At 39.6% G+C, this 21425-nt stretch overlaps 1 protein-coding gene across 7 annotated transcripts in view; it reads left to right on the top strand.

Moving 5' to 3' along the window:
• The window catches only part of VPS13B (vacuolar protein sorting 13 homolog B), a 482877-nt gene that overhangs the window by 324156 nt on the left and 137296 nt on the right, over positions 1 to 21425 (top strand). For all 7 annotated transcript variants that reach the window (XM_075415801.1, XM_075415802.1, XM_075415804.1 and 4 more), the window contains exon 33: positions 252 to 395. In XM_075415801.1, the coding sequence (XP_075271916.1) occupies positions 252 to 395 (144 nt within the window). The remainder of the gene's footprint in view (positions 1 to 251; positions 396 to 21425) is intronic.

Genomic DNA, 21425 nt, shown 5'->3' with positions numbered 1-21425 from the left:
AGACCTCACACACGAGATGCTTTTCTTGAAAAGTTTGTATTAATAGTTATGCTGTTGAAAGCAAAGCAAAGAATAAGCCGCATCCTTGTTTAGAAGCCTGAGACACCACATTGTTTTAAAAAGACCTAATTAATATTGTATACAGTGTTGATGCATTGACTACAGCAGAGAATCACAATACAGTTATATAGAAGCTGAAAATTATTTCCCCAGTAGCTGTTATCTAGTATTTTCCCTTAATTTCTCCACAGGAAATTCTGGTGTGTGGTCATTCTTTGGAGGTGAATGTAACAACAAACCTGGATTTCTTCCTCAATGTGGCTCAAGTACAACTTCTTCAGCAGCTGCTGCAAGCCAACATGGTTGGACTGGAAACTTCCAGTAGCACCACTGAGGTAGGTTTTTCCCTCGTTTGCAATTGTTGGGTTTGCTTGTTTGTGTTTTTTTTTTCTATGTGGGTGTTTTGTTTTGGTTTTGGGTTGTTTTTTGTTTTTTTTTTGTTTTTTTTTTTGAAAGTACCAAAGCTCTGATCTGGTGTTTGTATCATCTAGACAGAATTATGTAGGTAAATGAAATGCATATATTCTTGTTGTTTGTTCAGTCAGCTTTAAAATGCATTCTAATGTTGATATTGGAACAGTAGGATGTGTTGTTTTAACAATGATGTTATTCAGTAAATTAGACTAAGGTCATTCTGCAGCATCTTAGGTACAAGAATTACCTTGTGTAAACGATGAAGGAAATAAATTTTTAAGTAGGTTTTTGAGGTTGTTTGGCATTTAGTTTTAACTTTTATTGAAGCTTTGGTATCTTCTTATGAGTTCACATACTACACTGTGCGCTTCACTACAAAGCCAGTAAACTATAAAATTTTTGCGGTGCGTGGTAACCACTGCTTACATTAACTGTCTTCACTTGAGGCACTAAGATTCAGTACACCTCTGAATAGTCTCATGTTTCTTCAGTAAGAATGGTGATGGGTACGTGACGAAGGGTCCTGCGTCTTCTGAACAGCTGATCTTTCCTTTTTTCTGGAGTTTTACAGTGTTCAGCAACTATCTCTTGAATTTGTCATTCTTCTTTATATCTGGAAGTTGATACCTCAGTTTGCATTAAAGGCCAGTCACTAACTGTGACAGACTTGTAATTTTAAATTATTAAACTTCTGGGCTGATGCAAAAAAAAGATGGAACAAACGAAAGTGAAAACTTTGCCGTAAGAAAAAAATACGTATTTCTTATCTTCAAAACCAGGAATCTAGTCAGGCGGACGGTATCTAATGTAGAAATTAATACATCACAAGGCACTAATACCACTGGAATGGTTGCTGGATTCATCGAGCAATCTTTACAGATAAGAACAAGAGATAGCGAGAGAGTTAAAGAGCGAGACACAATCAAATCATCCTTTGCAAGAATCTAGCTAATGGGAGAGCTGAAACTTTTCAGCTTCCTTTCCTGAATCTCACAGATTCAGCATCCATGTGAGTCTGGGTGGAAGTGGGGAATGCTCTACAGCAGCCAAACTGCTTAGGTGCCTCTCTCCTCACCCTGTCAAAACTCCACAAGTTGTTTGTATCCTGCTAATCTAGACATCACATCATCCCCCCTTCCTTTATCCCTCCCCAAGGACAGAGGGAAATAAAGGGTGTTATTTCATTACCACGTTGAAACAAGAAAGATGTAGAAAAGAAATGCAGTGTATCTTTCTTTCCCTTGGGTACTTTGCAGACACAGGGTCTCTTTTGGAGATGAACGTTACAAAGAAGTATATATGGGAATATCTTCAATAAATAATTTGTGGAGCACTGTTTTCCCATTGTCAGTGGAATGGATAGAATCAGCAGATTTGAATGGGTGCCAAGAATTTTAATTTTTCGTTGGCATTGTGGAGAAGTGCTGCCTGACTGATGTGGACTGTACAAACTTAAAAGCAATTTACTACATAATTTCAGAAAGCTTTTTGTTTACTACATCCCAGAGACGTATATGTTCTTCGCTGATATCTCCCATGCATTATTGAGGTCTCCTGTAATGAGTAATGGGAGTATTTCTGGTTCAGGGTGGTGTTTGTCTTCTCTTTAATATGTTATAGAACTATATCTTGATTCACTATGCTGAAAATGTAAAATCCACTAGTTGGTTACTTTTTGTCCCGTTCTGTCTTCAGCATTCTGTAGTCTCATGTGCCTATATGAGGCCACTCCACCCTCTAATATGTGCACATTTATTATTATTCTCATTTTTCTCCTTTAGTCAGCAGAGAGAAACATAATACACATTGTAGGCTGCTGTTTTCATCTCAGTGAATGAAGTCTGGAGCCTGCACTTGGTTATTCATACTTCATGCCTGCTAATTATTTCATGGCAAAAATCAAAACATAATTTAGATTGGAAGACACCTCTGGACACCATTCTTTTGAGCAAAATGAACACTAATGTCGAAGCTAGATCAGGCTTTTTTTCAGTCAGATCTTTGTCTCTAAGGAATGAGGTTGCACTGCCCCTCAGGGTAATTGTCCTGTGCTTAACTATGCTCACTCTGGCAAGGTTTTGTCTTTAGATCCATTCAGTATTTTGCTTGATACAACTTTTAACCATTGCCTCTCAACATTTCACTATACATCTCCAAGAACAGTCTGACAATCTTCTTCATAACCCTGCTTTAGGTAACTGGAAACAGCAATTTGATACCCAACCACCATCCTTAGCCTTCTCTTTTCCCATCTGAACAAACCTAGCTCTCTCGCCCTCTCCTCGTAAATCCTGCGCTTTAACCTGTTAACCTCTGCCCGCTCAAGTTTGTCAATCTTTTTCTTCTGTTATTGAGCTCAAAGCTAGAGACACTACTCTAGATGTGCGCTTACAAGTATCTAATAAAAAGAAATAATCTCACCTCTGATCTGCTGCCTATGCTGTTATTAATGCTGCCCAGTAAGTGCTTAGCCTTCAGCAATACAGGGGCATGCTGTTCAGTTTGTTGTCCACCGGGACCCGTGAGTTCTTTTCTGCAAAGCTGCTTTGTCAAGCTTTTCTCTAAAGCTGCCCGCAGCCTGTATTTGGTTTGGGATTTCCCATCTCAGGTGCAGGGCTTTGCGTTTACTTTGATCTTCATGAGGTTGCTGTTAAACCATTCCCTCATTTTGTCAATGTCCCTCTGAATGGCAGCCCTACCCCTCAGTGTATCAACAACTCTCCCCAGTTTGGTGTCATCTGTGAACTTTCTTTGGTATGTTTTGTATCATTGCCAAGTTTCTTTAAAAAAGACATTAAGCATCATCAAACCTTGAGGCATGTCAGTCTGTACCTAGAGTTCAGCTGCACTGTGGAACACTGGCCATTACACTCTGATTTTAGTGGTCCAGTGTGGTTTTTACCTACCTTGTTGTCCACGCATTCAGTTCACACTTGGATCCAACAGTTTCTGCCGTGGAAGACTGTCCCAACTTTGCTAAGGTCAAAGCAAACAGCATCCAGTACTTCATCCACAGAATCAATCATCTCATCATAGGAGGCAATCAGATTGTGGTAAGGCATGATTTACCTTTTGGTAAATACGTGTTGGTTGTTCCCAAAACCTTTTTTGTCCTTTAAGTACCTGGAATTGGCTTCTCTGAAAACGTGTTCTGTGACCTTCCCAGAGTCTACAATGAGGCTGACTGTCATGTAGGTTCAATGGATCTTCCTCCTTACTCTTTTTGAAGATGGGCATGACATTTACTATTTTTCAAACATCAAAGACTCTCCCAGACAACATGTCCTTTCACGTACGATAAGGAGAATCCCAGCAGTGGCACTGGTCAGTTTCTCAAACACCTTTAGATGTGTTCTGTCTGATATTTTAAGAGAAAAATTGAGCTGAAGTTATCCATCTTCCACAGGCTTTCCTAAAGCATTAAAAATGACCTAGGCTGTTATGCAAGTCATAGTGATACACAGAACCTGAGCTCTGTTTCTCCTGCTGAAGTGTTCCTCTTGGGTTTGCATTCAGCGCAGTCTTATTCAGCAAGACAATTCCTAGAAAATAGCTTTAAGATGTTTTTTTCCCCACGGTGCCTATTTGCTTTGCAGATTTGGAGCTTCTGGTTTGTAGCATTTGGGGATTTCATCAATATTCCTGTTAGATGTTGAAATATGATTAACAGAAGAGTAGAAGGAAATAGAAGAAACTATATTGACCATGGGAAGTACAACATGAAATGGAGAAGCCAAGAAAGTTTGCGTTTCCAAATCAGAATGTATGAAACCTGTCTTCCAAACGTGCCCCAAGATAGCATGGCAGTGATTTTTTTTTTTTAAGTTGAAAGGAATAGAATTTTTTTTGTAGAAGAGACATTTTTACACATTTTTTAATAAATATTATTTTGGTATTTGTACTTTAATTTACACCACTGAACTGTTTGCATTAAGTACATGTTCAGTTATTTTCAAGGATATTCAGAACCTATGTAGATACAAAGCTTCTTTTCAGGGCTTCATGAATGAATGAGCAACCACACAATAAACAAAAGTATGTAAAAACAGGGCACACGAGCATTCTCTGAATGGGAAAGGGGATAAAGGAATGTCTTGAATTTCTTGAGATAACTGACCATAAATCAAGTTTGTTTATTGATTGGGTTTTTTTCTGCTAGAAAAATGAAAAGATGCAGGTATATTCTTGTGAAAGATTTTATTGAATATCTCTCAAAAAGTGTACTTCAGTACTGAAAAATGAACTGTAACTGAAGCTGTAGGATTCATGAGTTGCCTAAAAGTAGGAAGAATGGTAAATTCTTCACTTTTTTTTTATGTGTTGGTGCCACTTTAAAGACACTGCAGATGAAATATTGAAAGAACTCCTAGAAATACATTTGAATTTTTACAGATCTGACGATGGATTACTGAAAGTTGCAAAAAATTCTTGTTTCTGAAGGTGTCCAACTGATTGAAAATTCTGGATTGCTAGTAGGGATTTAGTCTTTTTAAAGAAAAAACAATCCAGCATACAGAATACACAGAATGATGCCGTTCAGATTTAGTGAAAAGGTTTAGCGAAATTTAAGGTCTTAAGGGGCTTTTGAGCACCAAGGTTGGGAGACAAAAGGAAAGTTAGATTGGAACTCAGATTATGAATGGATTTTTGTATGGCAGTGATGTAAGGCAATGTGTGTATTTGCCTGGCTTTCCTTAAGCACTCCCTTTGTTACTAATTAAGACAGTAATCTCGATTATGCATCTCCTGCAGGCAAGCTGTTCAACCATGTTTAAAGTTGTGATGCTTAACCTGTTTTCAGGAAGCCATTTTTACAGTATGAGGTCGTATTTAAAGGAAAGTCAGTAGTGATGAACTGTGTATTCATCTCGTATTTGTTTCCTGCTAGTGTCTGTTCGAACACAGTTACACATATATGTATAGTTATGATTGATTTGCTTTTTAGCATACAAAGCTCAAGGTAGGATAGAATCATGGAATAATTTAGGTTGGAAGGGACCTACAGAGTCCATATGGTCCAGGCCCCTGCTCACAATGGGCCTAATTAGATCGGGTTGCTCTAGGGTGTCAGTCAAGTCTTGAATACCTCCAAAGACAGAAATTACACCACCTCTCTGGGCAGCCTAGTTGACTACCCAAATGGTTAAAAAAACCAAAACAAACAAAACAAAACACCAATAAAAATCCTACTATCTGATTTGAGTTTCTTGTGTTCCCACTTGTGTCGATTGTTTCTCATCTATGAGAAGAGTCTGGTACCATCTTCTCTGTGGACTGTGATCAGGTAGTTGTAGACATGCCCATGGATGCCATCAGATTAAACTTTTTGTCATTTTCTGATGCTGCCATCTTGATTTTGCAACCATCTTGGTTGTCCTCTGTTGAACTCAGTTGATATTTTTCCTGTACTGTGAAGTCCAAAACTTGACATAGTATTCCAGATATGGTCTCACAAGCGCTGAGTAAAGGGCAATAATCACTTCCCTTAATCTACTTGCTGTGCTTCTGCCAATACAGTCCATGATGCTGCTGGCCACCTTTGCTGCCCAGACACATCACTGGCTCTTGTCCAGCAGGACTACTCTGCAACCAGCCTGTTGCGGAGGTTCTTCCACATAGGTACAGGACTCCACATTTCTTAACATTTCACATCCTAAGGTTCATATTTGTCTCGTTTATCTACCCCGTCTAGGTCCCTGTGGGTAGCAGCCCTGCCCTCACACATATTCCCTGCTTCCCATTAACCAGTTACCCTCTGAGCTTAAGCATTCAACTAGTTTTTTATCCATCTGGTAGTTCACCCATCCAGACTGTAATGTCCAAACTTGGATACAAGGATATTGTGGCAGTATTAAAAGCCTTGCCAAAGTTGATGTAAATGACATCCACTGCTCTGCCATTGCCCACAGATCCAGCCATTTTATCATAGAACGTAATCTGATAGACACTTGCTTTATGGATTCTGAGGAAGGGCAAAGTATGTCAGTCAGAAGCTTTGCTTTGTTCATCTTAGCTTTGTCACTTAAGCTGTGTTGATTTTTTTTAATATTTAGCAATACTGTGCATTTTTTCAGAGCCAATAGTTTCTACTGCTTGTGGTAAATGTCCAAGTGAAAACTGAATATAGAAAGTTTGTCTCTTTTGCTGCTTCTCTCTAGCACTCTTTCTGTAGGCCTCCCTGCTGATTCTTTCTCGAGCAAGGTGCGCACTCAAGGGTGCCAGCTCTGTGGGCTGATGACAGCTCTTCCAGCAAGCAGCCCTTTGAAGCTGACCAGTATTCCAAAGAAAGACAACAAAATATTTGGGGATTCTGGGTATTATTTATGGGGCAGAGGGCAGATCATAAGAGTCAAATGCATACACCTTGGCTGGAAGATGAATGTTTTGGAGCTGTGAAGCCACAAATATTTGAGAAGTGCAAACATCAAGGCTGAAGTAGAATAATCTAGAATTGTGTGAAGAATTAGAGAGATATACAAGGAGGTACATAATGAAAAACGAAAGGAAACATTATTCAAGTTTGGATGTTAGGGTAGGTCTTATTTAGTGTAGAACACTGCCAGGGGACATAACAAAAAGATATTGAGCTAGGGTCATCTCACTGATTTTTCTAATCAGGAGAAGACTACTTGCTGCGTTTTTTTGATTGAACTGGTTCTAATGTTATAATCTCTAGCGGGTCATAACAGCCCCCTATCAATTTCTAGTTTATGTGATTCTGAGTTCAGTACATTCTAGTCGTCTGCCCTGGATTTCAAAAAAATAAGCTACACTTAGTTAAAATAGCAAAAATTAGTGAAATGCATTCTCTGAAGCCTAAAAATCATTAAGCAGGTAAATCTCTATTTAATAAAGAGGAACTTCAGTGTATTAAGATTGCCTGGGCCATGTGGATTTACCACCAGTAATTAGTTTTGTTATTCATTAATACCAAGGAATCATCATATTAAGTCTACTTTTAAAACAACCATGTATAAAGAACAACACATGACTATTTTTGAAAACAGTGTTTTCAAGCAGGTTAAATATTTATAGTTTTTACAAAATAATAAACAGACTTTAGGGGGCAGAGATGAAGCACATCATTAAGAAATCCAGATGGGGGTGCTTTTTGATCTATGTATGTATTCTGCCCGGTATCCCGCAGAAAAAATAAAACGTTCTTAAATCATAAAGCTAATACAACATACTTTCCTTCCCCCAGTCTTTCTTTTTGGTTTTCTGTAGTCCACTTTGTTCCAGAAGTCCACACATAAGTGTCTTAACTGCCAGTAGTCTTGATCTGACTCACTCATGATGTTTGTATGCAGTTCTCCATTTTTTTCATTATGCAGAGTTGCTGTTTTAGAAATGAAGTAATAAAAGCAAGAATAAATGCAGCTTTGTGTCATCTGAAATTATTGGAAGGCTTGTCCTGTTTTTCGCACAGGAAGAAGAATTCTTCAGAATAGCATGATACTTTCTGCAGGTGTGGGGTTTTTTTCCTAAACTTAAAAGGCTATAGTAAAGAAACCAATCCAAAGATTTTCTGTGGTACTTGGTACTGGCAGATTTGCTTTTTTTTCAAAATCTGCTGGGTTTTTCCTAGATTATCTTTTGGAAGGGTTGGCTTGCTTATTCCTTTTCTACCATACTATCCTGGGAGGTTTTGTTCATTTTTTTTGTTAAGTCTAGAAAGCACCATTATAAATTTCTAGCTTGGTCTTTTTGTAAATACCGTAAATTTTCAGAAGTACTTCCTGTGACAAATTCATTGATATTTTTGAGGTTATTGCTCAGAATGTAGAAAGGTATTAATACAAAGATTTTGGACTCAGTACTGGATAAATATAATTGACGTGACTAGATATATATAGTTGATAATCTGGAGCACATGATATAGAAATGGCCCTGGTGCTTAGACTGAGGTTTATTTATTTAGCCCTACATTAGCGTATGACTTGGAAACAACACAAGAACAGATACATTAATTATGCATCCCTGCAATATTTTCCTAGCTATAGGATAGTTTGTGCAGCTCAGGCACTTGGAGAGATAGTGATGATGTCTAAGTACTTGGTAATCTTCAGTGTTTTTTTCTTAGGGATTTGTCTATTTGCCTTTGAAATTCACCTAAACTTTCATCATCTCTAATAACCTGTGGGTAGTTCCACAGCTAACTATATGCAGTGGGAACAACACCCTGCCCCTCTTTTTTATTTTTTTTTTGGCTGGTTTTGTTTTGTTTGGGTTTTTTTTGACTTGCATAAAGGAAAGAAAAATTTCTTAGTCACCATCTCTGGGCCATTTTATCTTTAATGCTTGGATCATACCCGGTTTTCAGTGTCTCTTTTCTTCCAGGTTGAAGAATCTTAGTGTTTTTTTCAACTGGATTGTTCCCTATAAACTGTTCCATTCCACTAGTTATTTTTGTTAGCCTGTTGTAGGTCTTTTTCAGTTTTATGGCATCCTTCTTTGAGGAATAAGTGGGGCATGGTCCAGACCAGAATTGGGCCCCCAGACCACAATTGCACCCAGTATTCAAGGTGCAGACAGACACACATGGATTTATACATTGGCACAGTGATGTTCTCCCTTTTGTTCCATCTCCATTTCCTTTAATTCTTGATGAGAGAATTGGGGTTTTGTGTCTACTTCTGATCCTTTTTTTTCTCCCCTTCTTTCCTTTTCTTGTACCTGACCTTCTCGTAGAACTGTGTGTAACAAGGTTAAGAACTTGTTTTTAGTTGACAATAGTCGACCTGGAGGCCATCTTTTTATGTTCCTCTTATGGTGGTGGGTTTTCTCTGCTTGCCTCACTTTACACTTAGCTATATTGTATTTAGTCTGCTGTTTTATTGCCCTGTCATTCAGCATTCTAGGGACTTCAGTTCTTCACAGTTGGTCCCTGAATAAGTTACTAAGAAAAATTTCTCACCTTGCTTTTCCTTCCTTTTCCCATTTCTGAATATATTGAATGTGATCAGCCCCAGCACAGATCACTGTGAGAGTACACTGATAACCAAGAATCATTAAATTGGCCTTGTACTCTGACTCTAAGTTGATTCATCTAGACTAATTGATCAGTTATTTATCTAGGTGTCCTTATCCCACAGAAACTTAGTTGATTAGACACAGACGCCAAATTGAGCTGTTGTTCCCAGCTAGCACATTGCTTATCAATAGTGGGAATCTTTTATCCACAGAACAGACTTTTCTCTCAGTTACCTAAAGCCACAGTCTTACAATGGACTTTCTGTATACAGTATTCCAAGTCTGATGAGCAAACCCATCAATACGGGGAGCAGGTCTGAAATCAGAGACACACTTATCTGTAGTGAGCTTGTTGCCTGACACATTTCTGATTTTTCACATCTTACTTTTAAGTCACTGTCCAAACCAGTCAGAACTTAAAATAAACAACCCCAAGATTTTAAAATTTCAGTTGAAGTTCAGCTCAGTCAGCTGACAATACAGCTATTCTTCCTCGTCTGCTCTCCCCTCTGAAATTAATCTTCTTAGCAGTGATACAGCCATTCCTGTTTCTATGGTGATTTTTCAGGGTTGGTGGTGTTTTTTAGATTTGCTCATTATTTTTTTGTTAGTTACAAGCTGCAGTTTTGAGTTAAATTTGAAACATTTTCACTGTAACTTAGATGGATTTGCATTCTATGCTTTATCTAATTTGTTTTACCCTGGATAAACATTGAGAAATTATCAGTAGTTAATGAATTATCTTATAATACTTTTAACAATTACAGTTATCTTCTAATTACTTCTCACAAGTAATATAATCACCTGTCAGGAATATAATTGTTTGTGATAAGACAGCCTACTGCTGATATATTTATTCATTGGTCCCTGAGGCCTCAGCTGTGAACAAACTTCAGAGAACCATCAGGTTTCTCAGTGCCTCCTATCTCTGTTGCACCTGACTGGGGCTTATCCCTATGTTTTGGTTTCGGCTGCCGCCAGCAACACAAGCGCCACGCGGCCGCCCCTCTTCCCACCGGCGTGCGGAGGAGAATGAAAAGAAAGAGGCAGAAACTGGTGGGTCGGGATAAGGGCAGTTTAACAGAACAGCAAACAGAGGGGAACAGGAGCAACAACGATACAGATAAGGAGAAAACACGACAAAAACAGACCCGCTCTCTCGGACCGCACCAGCGCCACACACTCCCGAGCCGCGAGAGTGAGTTCCCGTCGCGCCGCCCCCTCCCCCCGGAACCCAGCGTGACGTCACATGGTACGGAATACCGGGCTCTGTTTGGCCAGGTGGGGTCAGCCCCCACCCCCCGGCTGTGCCCCTTCCTGGAGTCCGGTGAAAATTAACCCTGTCCTGGCCGAACCCAGGACACCCTAGAGAACTTTTTCTTGAGTATTTAGCTCGTTCTGTTGGAAAGAAAGCAATCTTTTAATGGCTGAGTTGAGCAGCCATTTGTGGCTCTTCAACAGCAGGCGTTGAAGAGCTTGTTTGTGTTATTTTTAAAGGAAAAAAAGTGAAGTGTCCTTTATGCAAGAAAGTTTAGAATATTTAAAAAAATATATATAAAATTGGAGTTACAAAACTGTGAATTTCCTGAATATTCCTGTTCATATTATTCTAAGTTGATTTCTCGCTGTTGTATAATTACTTTTTCATTATCATCATGCCTTTTTTAACGTGTAAATGAGGATATACTGAGGAAAGGGATAGAAAGTTTTCCAAGGGACTGGATTTAAGCAGATTGAAAACAGGTGGCTATCCACATTGTATCACAGTTTTGGCACATCGCTCGTTAAGAAAACCTATGCCACTGAAATTAATTCATGCCCAACAGATGTTTAGTACCATAAAGGGATATGACCTGCTTGACACCAGTCACTGGAAGGAAAACATTTTTTCTTTTATGTTTTGCATTAGGTACCATGGATATTACACATGTCGCACACTGAAAACAGAACTGGTTTTCTTATATAAATTTTACATAAATGCACACTCATCCCTGCTGTTCAGCCAACAGAATTAATGTTTTAAAGAGAAATGTAGGGTTCTCCAAGTATGTGCGTTCATTTAGTAGTGGACACTGCATTGAAAATTAAAATAATTTCTGTTTCCAGGTCAAACTGAAAAATCTTAAAACTACATAATTAAATTTTGTCTAAATGTACTCTTAGTAAAAATCTAGCAGTAATCTAATGGGTACAGTAGTTTATCTTTTTAAATATCATGGTTATAGTAAATGGATTTTTTTGATCCCTGCCTTTAGCGCAGGACTATACGTACATATATGAATTTGAACTGTGACATTTCAGATTATAAATAATAATCTCTACTTGATTATGATAAACGTATGGATAGAGTTTTAAACAATCAAGTAGTTAAGACTGGAAATACCCTGAGTTTGCAGCTACCTGTTTTGATGTGTTAATAAACATTTGACCTTTGGAGTCAGGAAAGCAATTGTGATGGGTTTTTTAAGATTTTAGACAAATAGGAAATTTGTATTTGTGCTTTTCCTCCCCCAGCCTCCTGTGGCAGCATGATGGTCTAAATCTGGGTTTCAAATAAAATTAAGAACTTTAGGTTCAAGTATTGGAAAGGCAGTAACCCACTTACCATTCAGTCCGACACCAAAAAAAAGGAAGTGTGCAGCTCATTGTATATAGGGATAAATAAAGAGAAGGGGAAGAATGCAGTGGTTGCCTTTCCCCATATTCCTGTTGTCTCATAACAAATGAATATGGATCAGCAGTATTACAGTGGACAAGTTTTCAGCACAAAATACTTTTAACGGTTTCTGTCTGGGTCTCACTCAGGATATAAATTAACTATGTTTTAATTGTTGGTGATATGTGCTAGGTAACATATAAAGCATGCCTTGAACGTGTTCTAAGCACTTTCTTTTGTGAATGTCAGTATATAGCTGTAATTTACAATATGCCTGTCTTTAATAGATATTTCTCTAATCTCTCAGTATTTGAAAACATGACTAAAAGCTGCTAGTGTAGATTATCTGAGGTTTATCTTACTCCTGACAAAGTGCACTGGTACTTGGAGGAAATGGGAAGAGAAATTAGAGGGAATTACTACTCCAATTAGGGCAATTATATTCAAATAATGTTTGTTGCTATGTTATAGAATCACAGAATGCTTGGGGTTGGAAGGGACCTTTAGAGGTGATCTAGCCCAACCCCCCTGCAGTGAGCAGGGACATCTTCAACTACACCAGGTTACTCAGAGCCCCGTCCAACCTCACCTTGAATGTTTCCAGGGATGGGGCCTCCACTGCCTCTCTGGGCAACCTGTGCCAGTGTTTCACGACCCTCATTCTAAATAATGTCTTCCTTATATCCAGTCTGAATCTACCCTTCCTTAGTTTCAAAGCATTACTCCTTGTCCTGTCACAACAGGCCTTGCTAAAAAGATTGTCCCCATCTTTCCTATAGGCCCCCTTCAGGTACTGAAAGGCCGCAATAAGGTCTCCCTGAAGCCTTTGCTTCTCCAGGCTGAACAACCCCAGCTGTCTCAGCCTTTCATCCTAGGAGAGGTGCTCCATCCCTCTGATCATTTTTGTGGCCCTCCTCTGGCCCCATTCCAACAGCTCCACGTCTTTCCTGTGCTGGGGGCTCCAGAGCTGGACACAGGACTCCAGGTGGGCTCTCACCAGGGCAGAGCAGAGGGGCAGAATCCCCTCCCTCGCCCTGCTGGCCACGCTGCTTTGGATGCAGCCCAGGGTACAGTTGGCCTTCCGGGCTGCGAGCGCACATTGGTGGCTCATGTCCAGCTTTTCATCCACCAGTACCTCCAAGTCCTTCTTGGCAGGTCCACTCTCAATCCCCTAATCCCCCAGCCTGTATTGGTATCAGGGGTTGCCCTGACCCAGGTGCAGGAACTTTCACTTGGCCTTGCTGAACTTCATGAGGTTCACACAGGCCCACCTCTCCAGCTTGTCCCGGTCCCTCTGGATGGCATCCCGTCCCTCAGGCATGTCAATTGCACCACTCAGCTTGGTGTCACCTGCAGACTTGCTGAGGGTGCACTCAATGTTGCTGTCTGAGTCACGGATGAAAATATTAAACAGCACCAGTCCCAGTACGGACCCCTGAGGGACACCACTTGTCACTGGTGTCCATCAGGACACTGAGCCGCTGACCACTGCCCTTTGGCTATGATCATCCAAACTAATTTTTTATCCACCGAACAGTCCACCCATCAAATCTGTATCTCTCCAATTTAGAGAGAAGGATGTTGTGAGGGACTGTGTCGAAGGCTTTACAGAAGCCCAGACAGATCACATCCGTTGCTTTTCCCTTGTTCACTGATGCAGTCATTCCATCATAGAAAGCCACTAGGTTGGTCAGGCAGGACTTGCCCTTGGTGAGGCCATGCTGGCTGTCTCGAATCACCTCCTTGTCCTCCATCTGCCTTAGCATATCTTCTAGGAGGATCTGTTCCATGATGTTCCCGGGCAGATGTGAGGCTGGCACGTCAGTGGTTTTCAGGATCTTCCTTTCTGCCCTTTTTAAAAATGGGCACAGTGTTTCCCTTCATTATATATTATACAGCTGCTTGCTCACTCCCTTCCGGTGGGATGGAGGAGAGAATCAAAAGGACAAAAGTGAGAAAACTTGTGGGTTCAGATAAAGACACTTTAATCGGTAAAGCAAAAACCATGCAAGCCAAGCAAACCAAGGAATTCATTCACTGCTTCTTGTCTGCAGGCAGGTGTTCAGCCATCCTGAGGAAAGCAGGGCTCTATCCCATGTAGCAGGTACTTGGGAAGACAGATGATGTCACTCCGAATGTCCTTGCTCTTCCTCCTTCCCCCAGCTCTACGTGCTGAGCATGACGCCATGTGGTAACGGGACATCCCTTTGGTCAGCTGGGGTCAGCTGTCCCGGCTGTGTCCCCTCCCAGCTTCTGGTGCACCCCCAGCCTGCTGGCTGGTGTGGTGGGGCGAGGGGCAGAAAAGGCCTAGACTCTGTGTAAGCACCGCACCGCTCAGCGGTAACTGGAACGCCTCTGTGTTATCGACACCGTTTTCAGCACAAATCCAAAACATAGCCCCACACTAGCTGCTATGAAGAAAATTAACTCTACCCCACCCAAAATCAACACAAACTGATATGGGCAGATAAAGAGGCTGTCCTTTAGAACGTTGTCTAATGTTGGAAGCAAAGCTGACAGGCATGCTAGCTTTTCTATCATTAGGGGGTTTTGATAAGTCAGAGTTTTATAAAATCTTTGATTAAGGTGATAGTGGAGACCACTGTGATTGGAATTACCAGAGACTGTAAGATTTCCCTCAATTAATTCATCTTCAGATGAGAGATTTTTAGAGATATTTTTAAGTGGTTGTCTGTTTCATAAATATTTTTTCAAAAAGAATAAAATAATTCAGTGATAGAGAATCTTCTATAGTAATTCATAAACTTTTCCAGTAAGTAATTCTGCTGCAGTTAAAAAAGTGCACCTTATTTCTTGTTTAAAAATTAAAATCTAGAACTTCAAAAATTAAGTAATTGCTGTTAATGCCAAAGTGTCAGGGGAAAGGTGGCAGTCTGTGGTACTTCTTTTCTCTTTTATTAAGAAACCGTATTTCAAATAGCTATACTATTTTAAAGCTAGAATCACAGAATAGTAGGGGTTGGAAGGGACCTCTGTGGGTCATCTAGTCCAACCCCCCTGCCGAAGCAGGGTCACCTACAGTAGGCTGCACAGGATCTTGTCCAGGCGGGTCTTGAATATCTCCAGAGAAGGAGACTCCACAACCTCCCTGGGCAGCCTGTTCCAGTGCTCTGTCACCCTCAGAGGGAAGAAGTTCTTCCTCATGTTCAGACAGAACTTCCTGTGCCTCAGTTTGTGCCCATTGCCCCTTGTCCTGTCACTGGGCACCACTGAAAAGAGCTTGGCCCCATCCTCCTGACACCCACCCTTCAGATATTTGTAGGCATTTATAAGGTCCCCTCGCAGCCTTCTCTTCTTCAGGCTGAACAAGCCCAGTTCCCTCAACCTCTCCTCGTAGGGGAGATGCTCCAGTCCCCTCACCATCCTTGTAGCCCTCCGCTGGACTCTCTCCAGTAGCTCTTCATCTTTCTTGAACTGGGGAGCCCAGAACTGGACACAGTACTCCAGATGAGGCCTCACCAGGGCAGTGTAGAGGGGAAGGAGAACCTCTCTCGTCCTGCTGGCCACACTCTTCTTGATGCACCCCAGGATCCCATTGGCTTTCTTGGCAGCCAGGGCACACTGCTGGCTCACTGCTGGAAGAATAAAGAGAAAATAACACTGGCTATATACTGGCTTTGAATCTCATTGGAAGAAAGCTTTTCATGTGTATTGAAGGAGAAGAATGGGAAAAAATGGGAAAAAAAGCAGCATTTAAGAATTGAAAAAACTTCCCTCTCTTCCAAATATTTGACTAGATCAAATCCTGAGGATTGTTGAGCAACTATAAACATCATTAATCTTAGTTAGGAAGCTTGATTCCACTGGAAGTTCTTGGTAAATAGAGGGATTAAATAATTGTCTCCTGCCTCAGAAATACATTGTGGTTCTCTGTTTTATGCTTTGGTTACATAAATACAGTCAGTCATCAAAGTAGCAACCCGTTGTTTAAACCTTAAAGGTGTGATTTCCAAATGGACTGTATTTGGTAGTTTATAGGGCAGTGTTGTAAAGATTAGTGTAGACAAAAACAATAAAGAAGTGATGATTTATGGGTAAATCTTTTTTTTTTTTCTGAAGTGTTTTAATATTCTGTGAAGAGTTTCATGCTAGGTCTCTAGTGCTGTGTTTTTACTTATTATAAGCCCTAGCTTTATACTCTTTTATAAATTCATCTTTGATGTACAGTAGACCTATTGTACTGACTTCTTCATAAAGTATAGTATATTATTGCAAAGAATATTGCTTTGATCTGCTTGACAGGTTTAACGTATGGACATATATGTGGTGTTTGATAAATAACCTGAGGGGCAAAGAATGTTCCTGCTTCTTCATAATTATTCACTTTTTTAGAACTAATATATGCCAAATTCTTACAAGAAGAGAAAATCCCTACACATGGAGAACAGAAACAGCAGTGATAGGAAAAGAAATTACAAATAGAAGAGTGAAGTGCAGTTAATGTCCTGATTTTGTTCAGTGATGCACCTAAGATAGTAGGTGCAATGTCAATAAAAGGACCATATTTCCTCATTCTTGAAAGAATTTTTAATACTCTGTTAAAAGTCTTTCCAGTATAAATAACAACTAGTTTTACTGCTGGTCAGTGACAGAACAGGTGAGTTCTCAAGGAGTTTATTTCTTAGTCTGGCAAATCCATTTCCTGGTGTCCATCACTTACCACCTGGAGATTTTTGGCAACAGAGCATCTATTTGTCATAGTAGTGGAAAATACAAGAACTCCTCTTTGAAAAAGAAATTAAATACAAACCAACACTCATCTTAGTCTGCTGCTGTCCATGTAGGCATGTATGGATAACATTTCTTACTGAAAGTCGGTAAATCTTATACTCCTCAATCAAATATAGCCATTGAGGTTGTTACCAACTATTTTTTGTACAAAGTACTCCTCCAAAAGCATCAGAGTAAGGTTAGACTTTTGGAAAAATACTAATTTCTACACAAATAATAATTTTGTTTTATTTTACCCTAAAGAATGTTCCTGTCTAATAACTGTCTACATTGGAGGTAATGAAGACTATAAAGTGCAGTTATTTTGTATCTTCCCTGAAGAACTTAAAAGGTACATTCAAATGCTTACTTTCTCTTCACAAAATCTCTGTGAGGATTATGGCTTTAGGAGAGAAATCGGTTACGCTTGTGGACCCAAGGTTCTTGCTTCAAGGCAAGTTAAACATCTGAAGTATTTTCCAGAGGAAGTCATCTAAAGCCTTCATCCGTTTTATGTCTCCTGCTGGTGTATTTCTCCCTGTCGCCTCCATCTCTATTTGTCAGGTTACATAGTCTTGTTTGTTTATTTTGTATTAGCCCAAATGCATGCTTCAATAGGCTACAAGTCCATACCCATCCCATACAATCTGAAATTCAAATAGGTAGCTAATATGCTAATAAAAACCAGCATAAGCGATTTCTTGAAAGAATCGTAGCCAAATTCATCTTTTCCATCCATCATTCTTTTATTATTTACAAGGTTTTAATTGCAGCGATGAATACGGTACTCAACATTCAGTTATTACAAACATGGAAGTATTTCCTCACAGTAGTAGAAACCAAAAAATTGCCTCTATTTTGGATCCATCTCAGACCTCCCCTGTCACTTTCTGACATTCTGTGATTTCTTCCTGAGCAATGAACAAAGCTTCCAAAGTTCTTGAATGTACTTGCTGTTATGGTGTCTACATGTTGCTAGCCGTTAGAATATAGTAGAACCTGCACAAACTTGATGCTTGAAAAATTTGTTCTTCCTCATTTTCACACATGAAAAACATCTAGTTGTTAAGGTCGAGGAGAAACTGTATTTAACATTTGAGCTGGTGAAGCATGAGCTCAGATGTACTGGTAAAATGGTCACACAAAGAATGGCCTGGGACTGAAGTGTCCGGTTGGAATTTTTATTCATAATTGATATATATTTCAGGCATAATGTGCAGTCAGAGCCCGTAGCCAATGGACACAAGCTGTTGTTCACCTGGGGTCAGTGTTGAGCAAAAAGAGGGGAAACCTGGTGTGGGCAGAGATTTCTTTCCTTTCAGAAATTCACGGTACAGCCTGCTGGCTAATTTCTTCTGCTTTTATAATACCTGCTTCTAGGTACTTGACTTCTGAGTACTCCATCTAGGCTACCCAGGCACTGGCCTCGGCAGCGTTCGGCAGCCTGCCAGATGATGTTTTACTTCAAGACCTGGCTCTTGGCCAGTTGGTTTGAGTAAGCCCCACCAGCAGATGTGACGTGTTCCATAAGGCTAACCCCCACCTCCTGAGAAACTGCAAAGACAACCCAGCAGCTTCCTGAAGAAATGCTATTAGTACTGGGGGCGGGGGGAGAAGCAAAAGTTGTTTCAACTTTGGCATTTTCTTCTTTTACCACAAAAATTACTTTTTGGAGTCTAATGTAAAGATGGTGTATTTCATAGCGAGCAGAATATTACTTGTAATCATCTCAATAATGGAAAAGGCTGGGGGAAGTACGGCCCCTATCTGCTCAGTTACTCACTGAAGCGTTTGCTGATTTTGTTTGGGTAATAGACAACACACTAATTACAGCAAACTAATTGTTAACAGGGGGGTCTCCGAAAGGGAGTAGGCACAGAAAACTCATCTGTAGCAGCCGATTCCTTTCTAGCCTGGTTGAATCAAACTGTGCTGGTATATCACATTAGAGACATTACAGTAATATCTGCAGAAGATATAAATCATTCTTTATCATTGATGATTAGGCTTAAGAAAGCATTTCTGATAAGTTGTAATACCCTGTAATATGCTGTCTCAGGACATCTGGAAGAGTGTTCTGAAGAAGTATTTCTCTGTGCTTACTTTATTTATACTTTTTTCCCTAAGCATCTGCTTATGGCTGCCATCAGAGAACAGAAGTCTTGAAGGACTTTCGGTCTGACCCATTGGGATGATGCTTATGTTCTCTTGTAGTTTATGTCGATTTATGGCAATCTCATCAACCTTCTGTTGTTGCTGTTAACTTCACTGTAAGATAAAGGACATGATCAGCAGGAGATATGTACAGAAGTGCTATTACAGTTGTATCACACCTAACGTTTGAAGGAATGATAGGTAATGGAGTTTATAGCAGTCTTTCTCGCCTATGGTACTTGAACAGAGCAAGTTCTCAAGTGAAGAGCAATTTAATTAAATTTTAGTCAAGGTTATCAATGTATTACTTCTGTGGAGAATGAAAAAAAAATCACACAGTACCGTATATTTTCTTGAAAAAAAACATAACTTTGTTTTCCATTTGTATTTTGTTTAAAAATAATAACAGTCAGAAAACTGGTAAAACAAGTTCCAGATAATACTACTTAAGAAGCCAGACAGCCAAAGTGTGAAGTGGCAGACGCACGTGTTGCACAGATGTTGTGTTGACTGGTTAGTATCCTTATGGAAAGCTTGTGTAATTGGAAGTATTTTTAGTATGTTGGAACTTTGAGAAGTTGGCATCCTCATTTACAAGTTTCTTTTGAAGAAGCTGTTTATCTTTTCTCTTTTGATTCCTGAAGTCTAAGGTAATCAGTGTTGGAGAGCCAAAACAGTCTTGGTTTCTGTATTTTATATAGATCAGACGAATTTAGCTATGTCTTGATATGCGAAAGTGTGTTGGCACATAAAAAGGTAATGTTGTGTGAAGATAGCTTCCTGAGGGTTTAAAGACTTTGTTCATGATGCATCGAAATTGTTGCAATGACTAAAAGCAGAGCAAACTTAGCGTACAGTAACAGTAATGTCCCAGAAACAGTAGGTATTGAGAAGTGAACCAACAAAATACTTCTCAGAGGATTTTGTCTTTCTTGTAGTTTGCACAATTACTGATCAGATCGTGCATGTCTGCTCAGTTTTTCCCCATGTTTTAGAGCTTTGGATTTTTATTTCAGGGCATAGCAGATCACCCAACATGTAGTACCGCATCTGTGATATCCTAGGCTGTGCGATGCTTTCTGGCGGGTTAGCACTACAGTAACTGGAGAATCACCAATTTATTGCAGCTGGTTAATATGTTTAATTTATTACCAAAATTGTTAGCAACTATCTTATTACCTGGGATGTGTGGACTGCATTTTTGCGTGAACAATCAGTAAAAGTACCTTCCTATGTTTTTCTCTTTTCATGATTGTATGCTTAAAAGCATGAGGTATTAGAAAACTTCTAATTGGGTTACAAAGTGTAAAGTTTAAGATAACAGCGCTGAGAAACAAGGTAAAGAGAAAGGAACGAAATTGCATTATTTAGATTTGAAGCTGTTTGACAGAGGTTCTCGAGCAGCTTGGCAAGGATTAGCTTAAAATTAGGCTTTGTTATTCTCACTGTGTTTATTTTATGGCTTTGGAAATAATGGAATATTTCCAAAGAAACATTTTCTCAGATGAGGAGGATTGCAGAAAGTTGTAGCTCCTAAGCACACACCACAACTAGATCTCCAGAGTCACTCTGATTTGTGTCATCGGCATTAAGAGGCGTCTTATGCCTCGTTTCCTGTATGGTGAGGCCACTTCTTTGTGCTTTACATCCAGACTACGCCTGGTACACCCCGCATGACTTTGTAAAAGCGAATCACCTCCATAACCTGAAAGCTCACGAAGTTTTGACACAGAGGAATGGTATTTCGTATCAATCTGAGTAATGTCCTTAGAATGTGAAAAAGGAAAATGAACAACTAGGAAACAAAGGAAAATATGTTTTGGTGAAAATATATGTGATCTTTAGCTTCTGTCCTAGAATTACTAGAAAAAAATGGGTGTTCCAAACCGATTCTTGGAACCAAAATGGCTGTATTGAAGACATCTTCATGCTCAGATTCTGCGAATATAAAATTGAAGTGAAAAAATAGGGTTTATGCTCTCTCTTTGAGATACAAAGGTAAGAAAACTTTTTTTTTACAATGAAGTGTCTGTTCAATAAGCATTCTGACTTATGTAGTTCATAAAGATGAATAAACATATGAAATAAGACAGATATTAAACTTACAAGGTAAAGAATTCTTGGTATAGTAAAAGCAAACTTGCAATTAGAGATTCAGAGTGTATTTCCTTTTTGCTAGGAAGAAACTATTTTTTTCCTGCTAGTTTTTAATGTCCGCAAGCACACAAATTCTGTGGAGAAAAAGTGGGAAGTGGTGTCCTGTAGCTGTTTAAACGCTATGCTTCATTCAGGACCAATTTCTCTGATGTTTTTCTTAACTTTTTCTGTGACCACTTAAATTAAGGTGGTAAGATGTTCATTCGTATCGAGATTTCACATAAAATATAGCTGGGGAGGAATTCACCCAAAACAATAATCTGCAAAAAAGTTTGTGAAT

Source organism: Opisthocomus hoazin, chromosome 3, assembly GCF_030867145.1.
Source record: "Opisthocomus hoazin isolate bOpiHoa1 chromosome 3, bOpiHoa1.hap1, whole genome shotgun sequence".
In the NCBI taxonomy this organism is placed as follows: Eukaryota; Metazoa; Chordata; class Aves; order Opisthocomiformes; family Opisthocomidae; genus Opisthocomus; species Opisthocomus hoazin.
The sequence above is the reverse complement of the archived record's forward strand: the minus strand, read 5'-3'. Positions and strand labels throughout refer to the sequence as shown.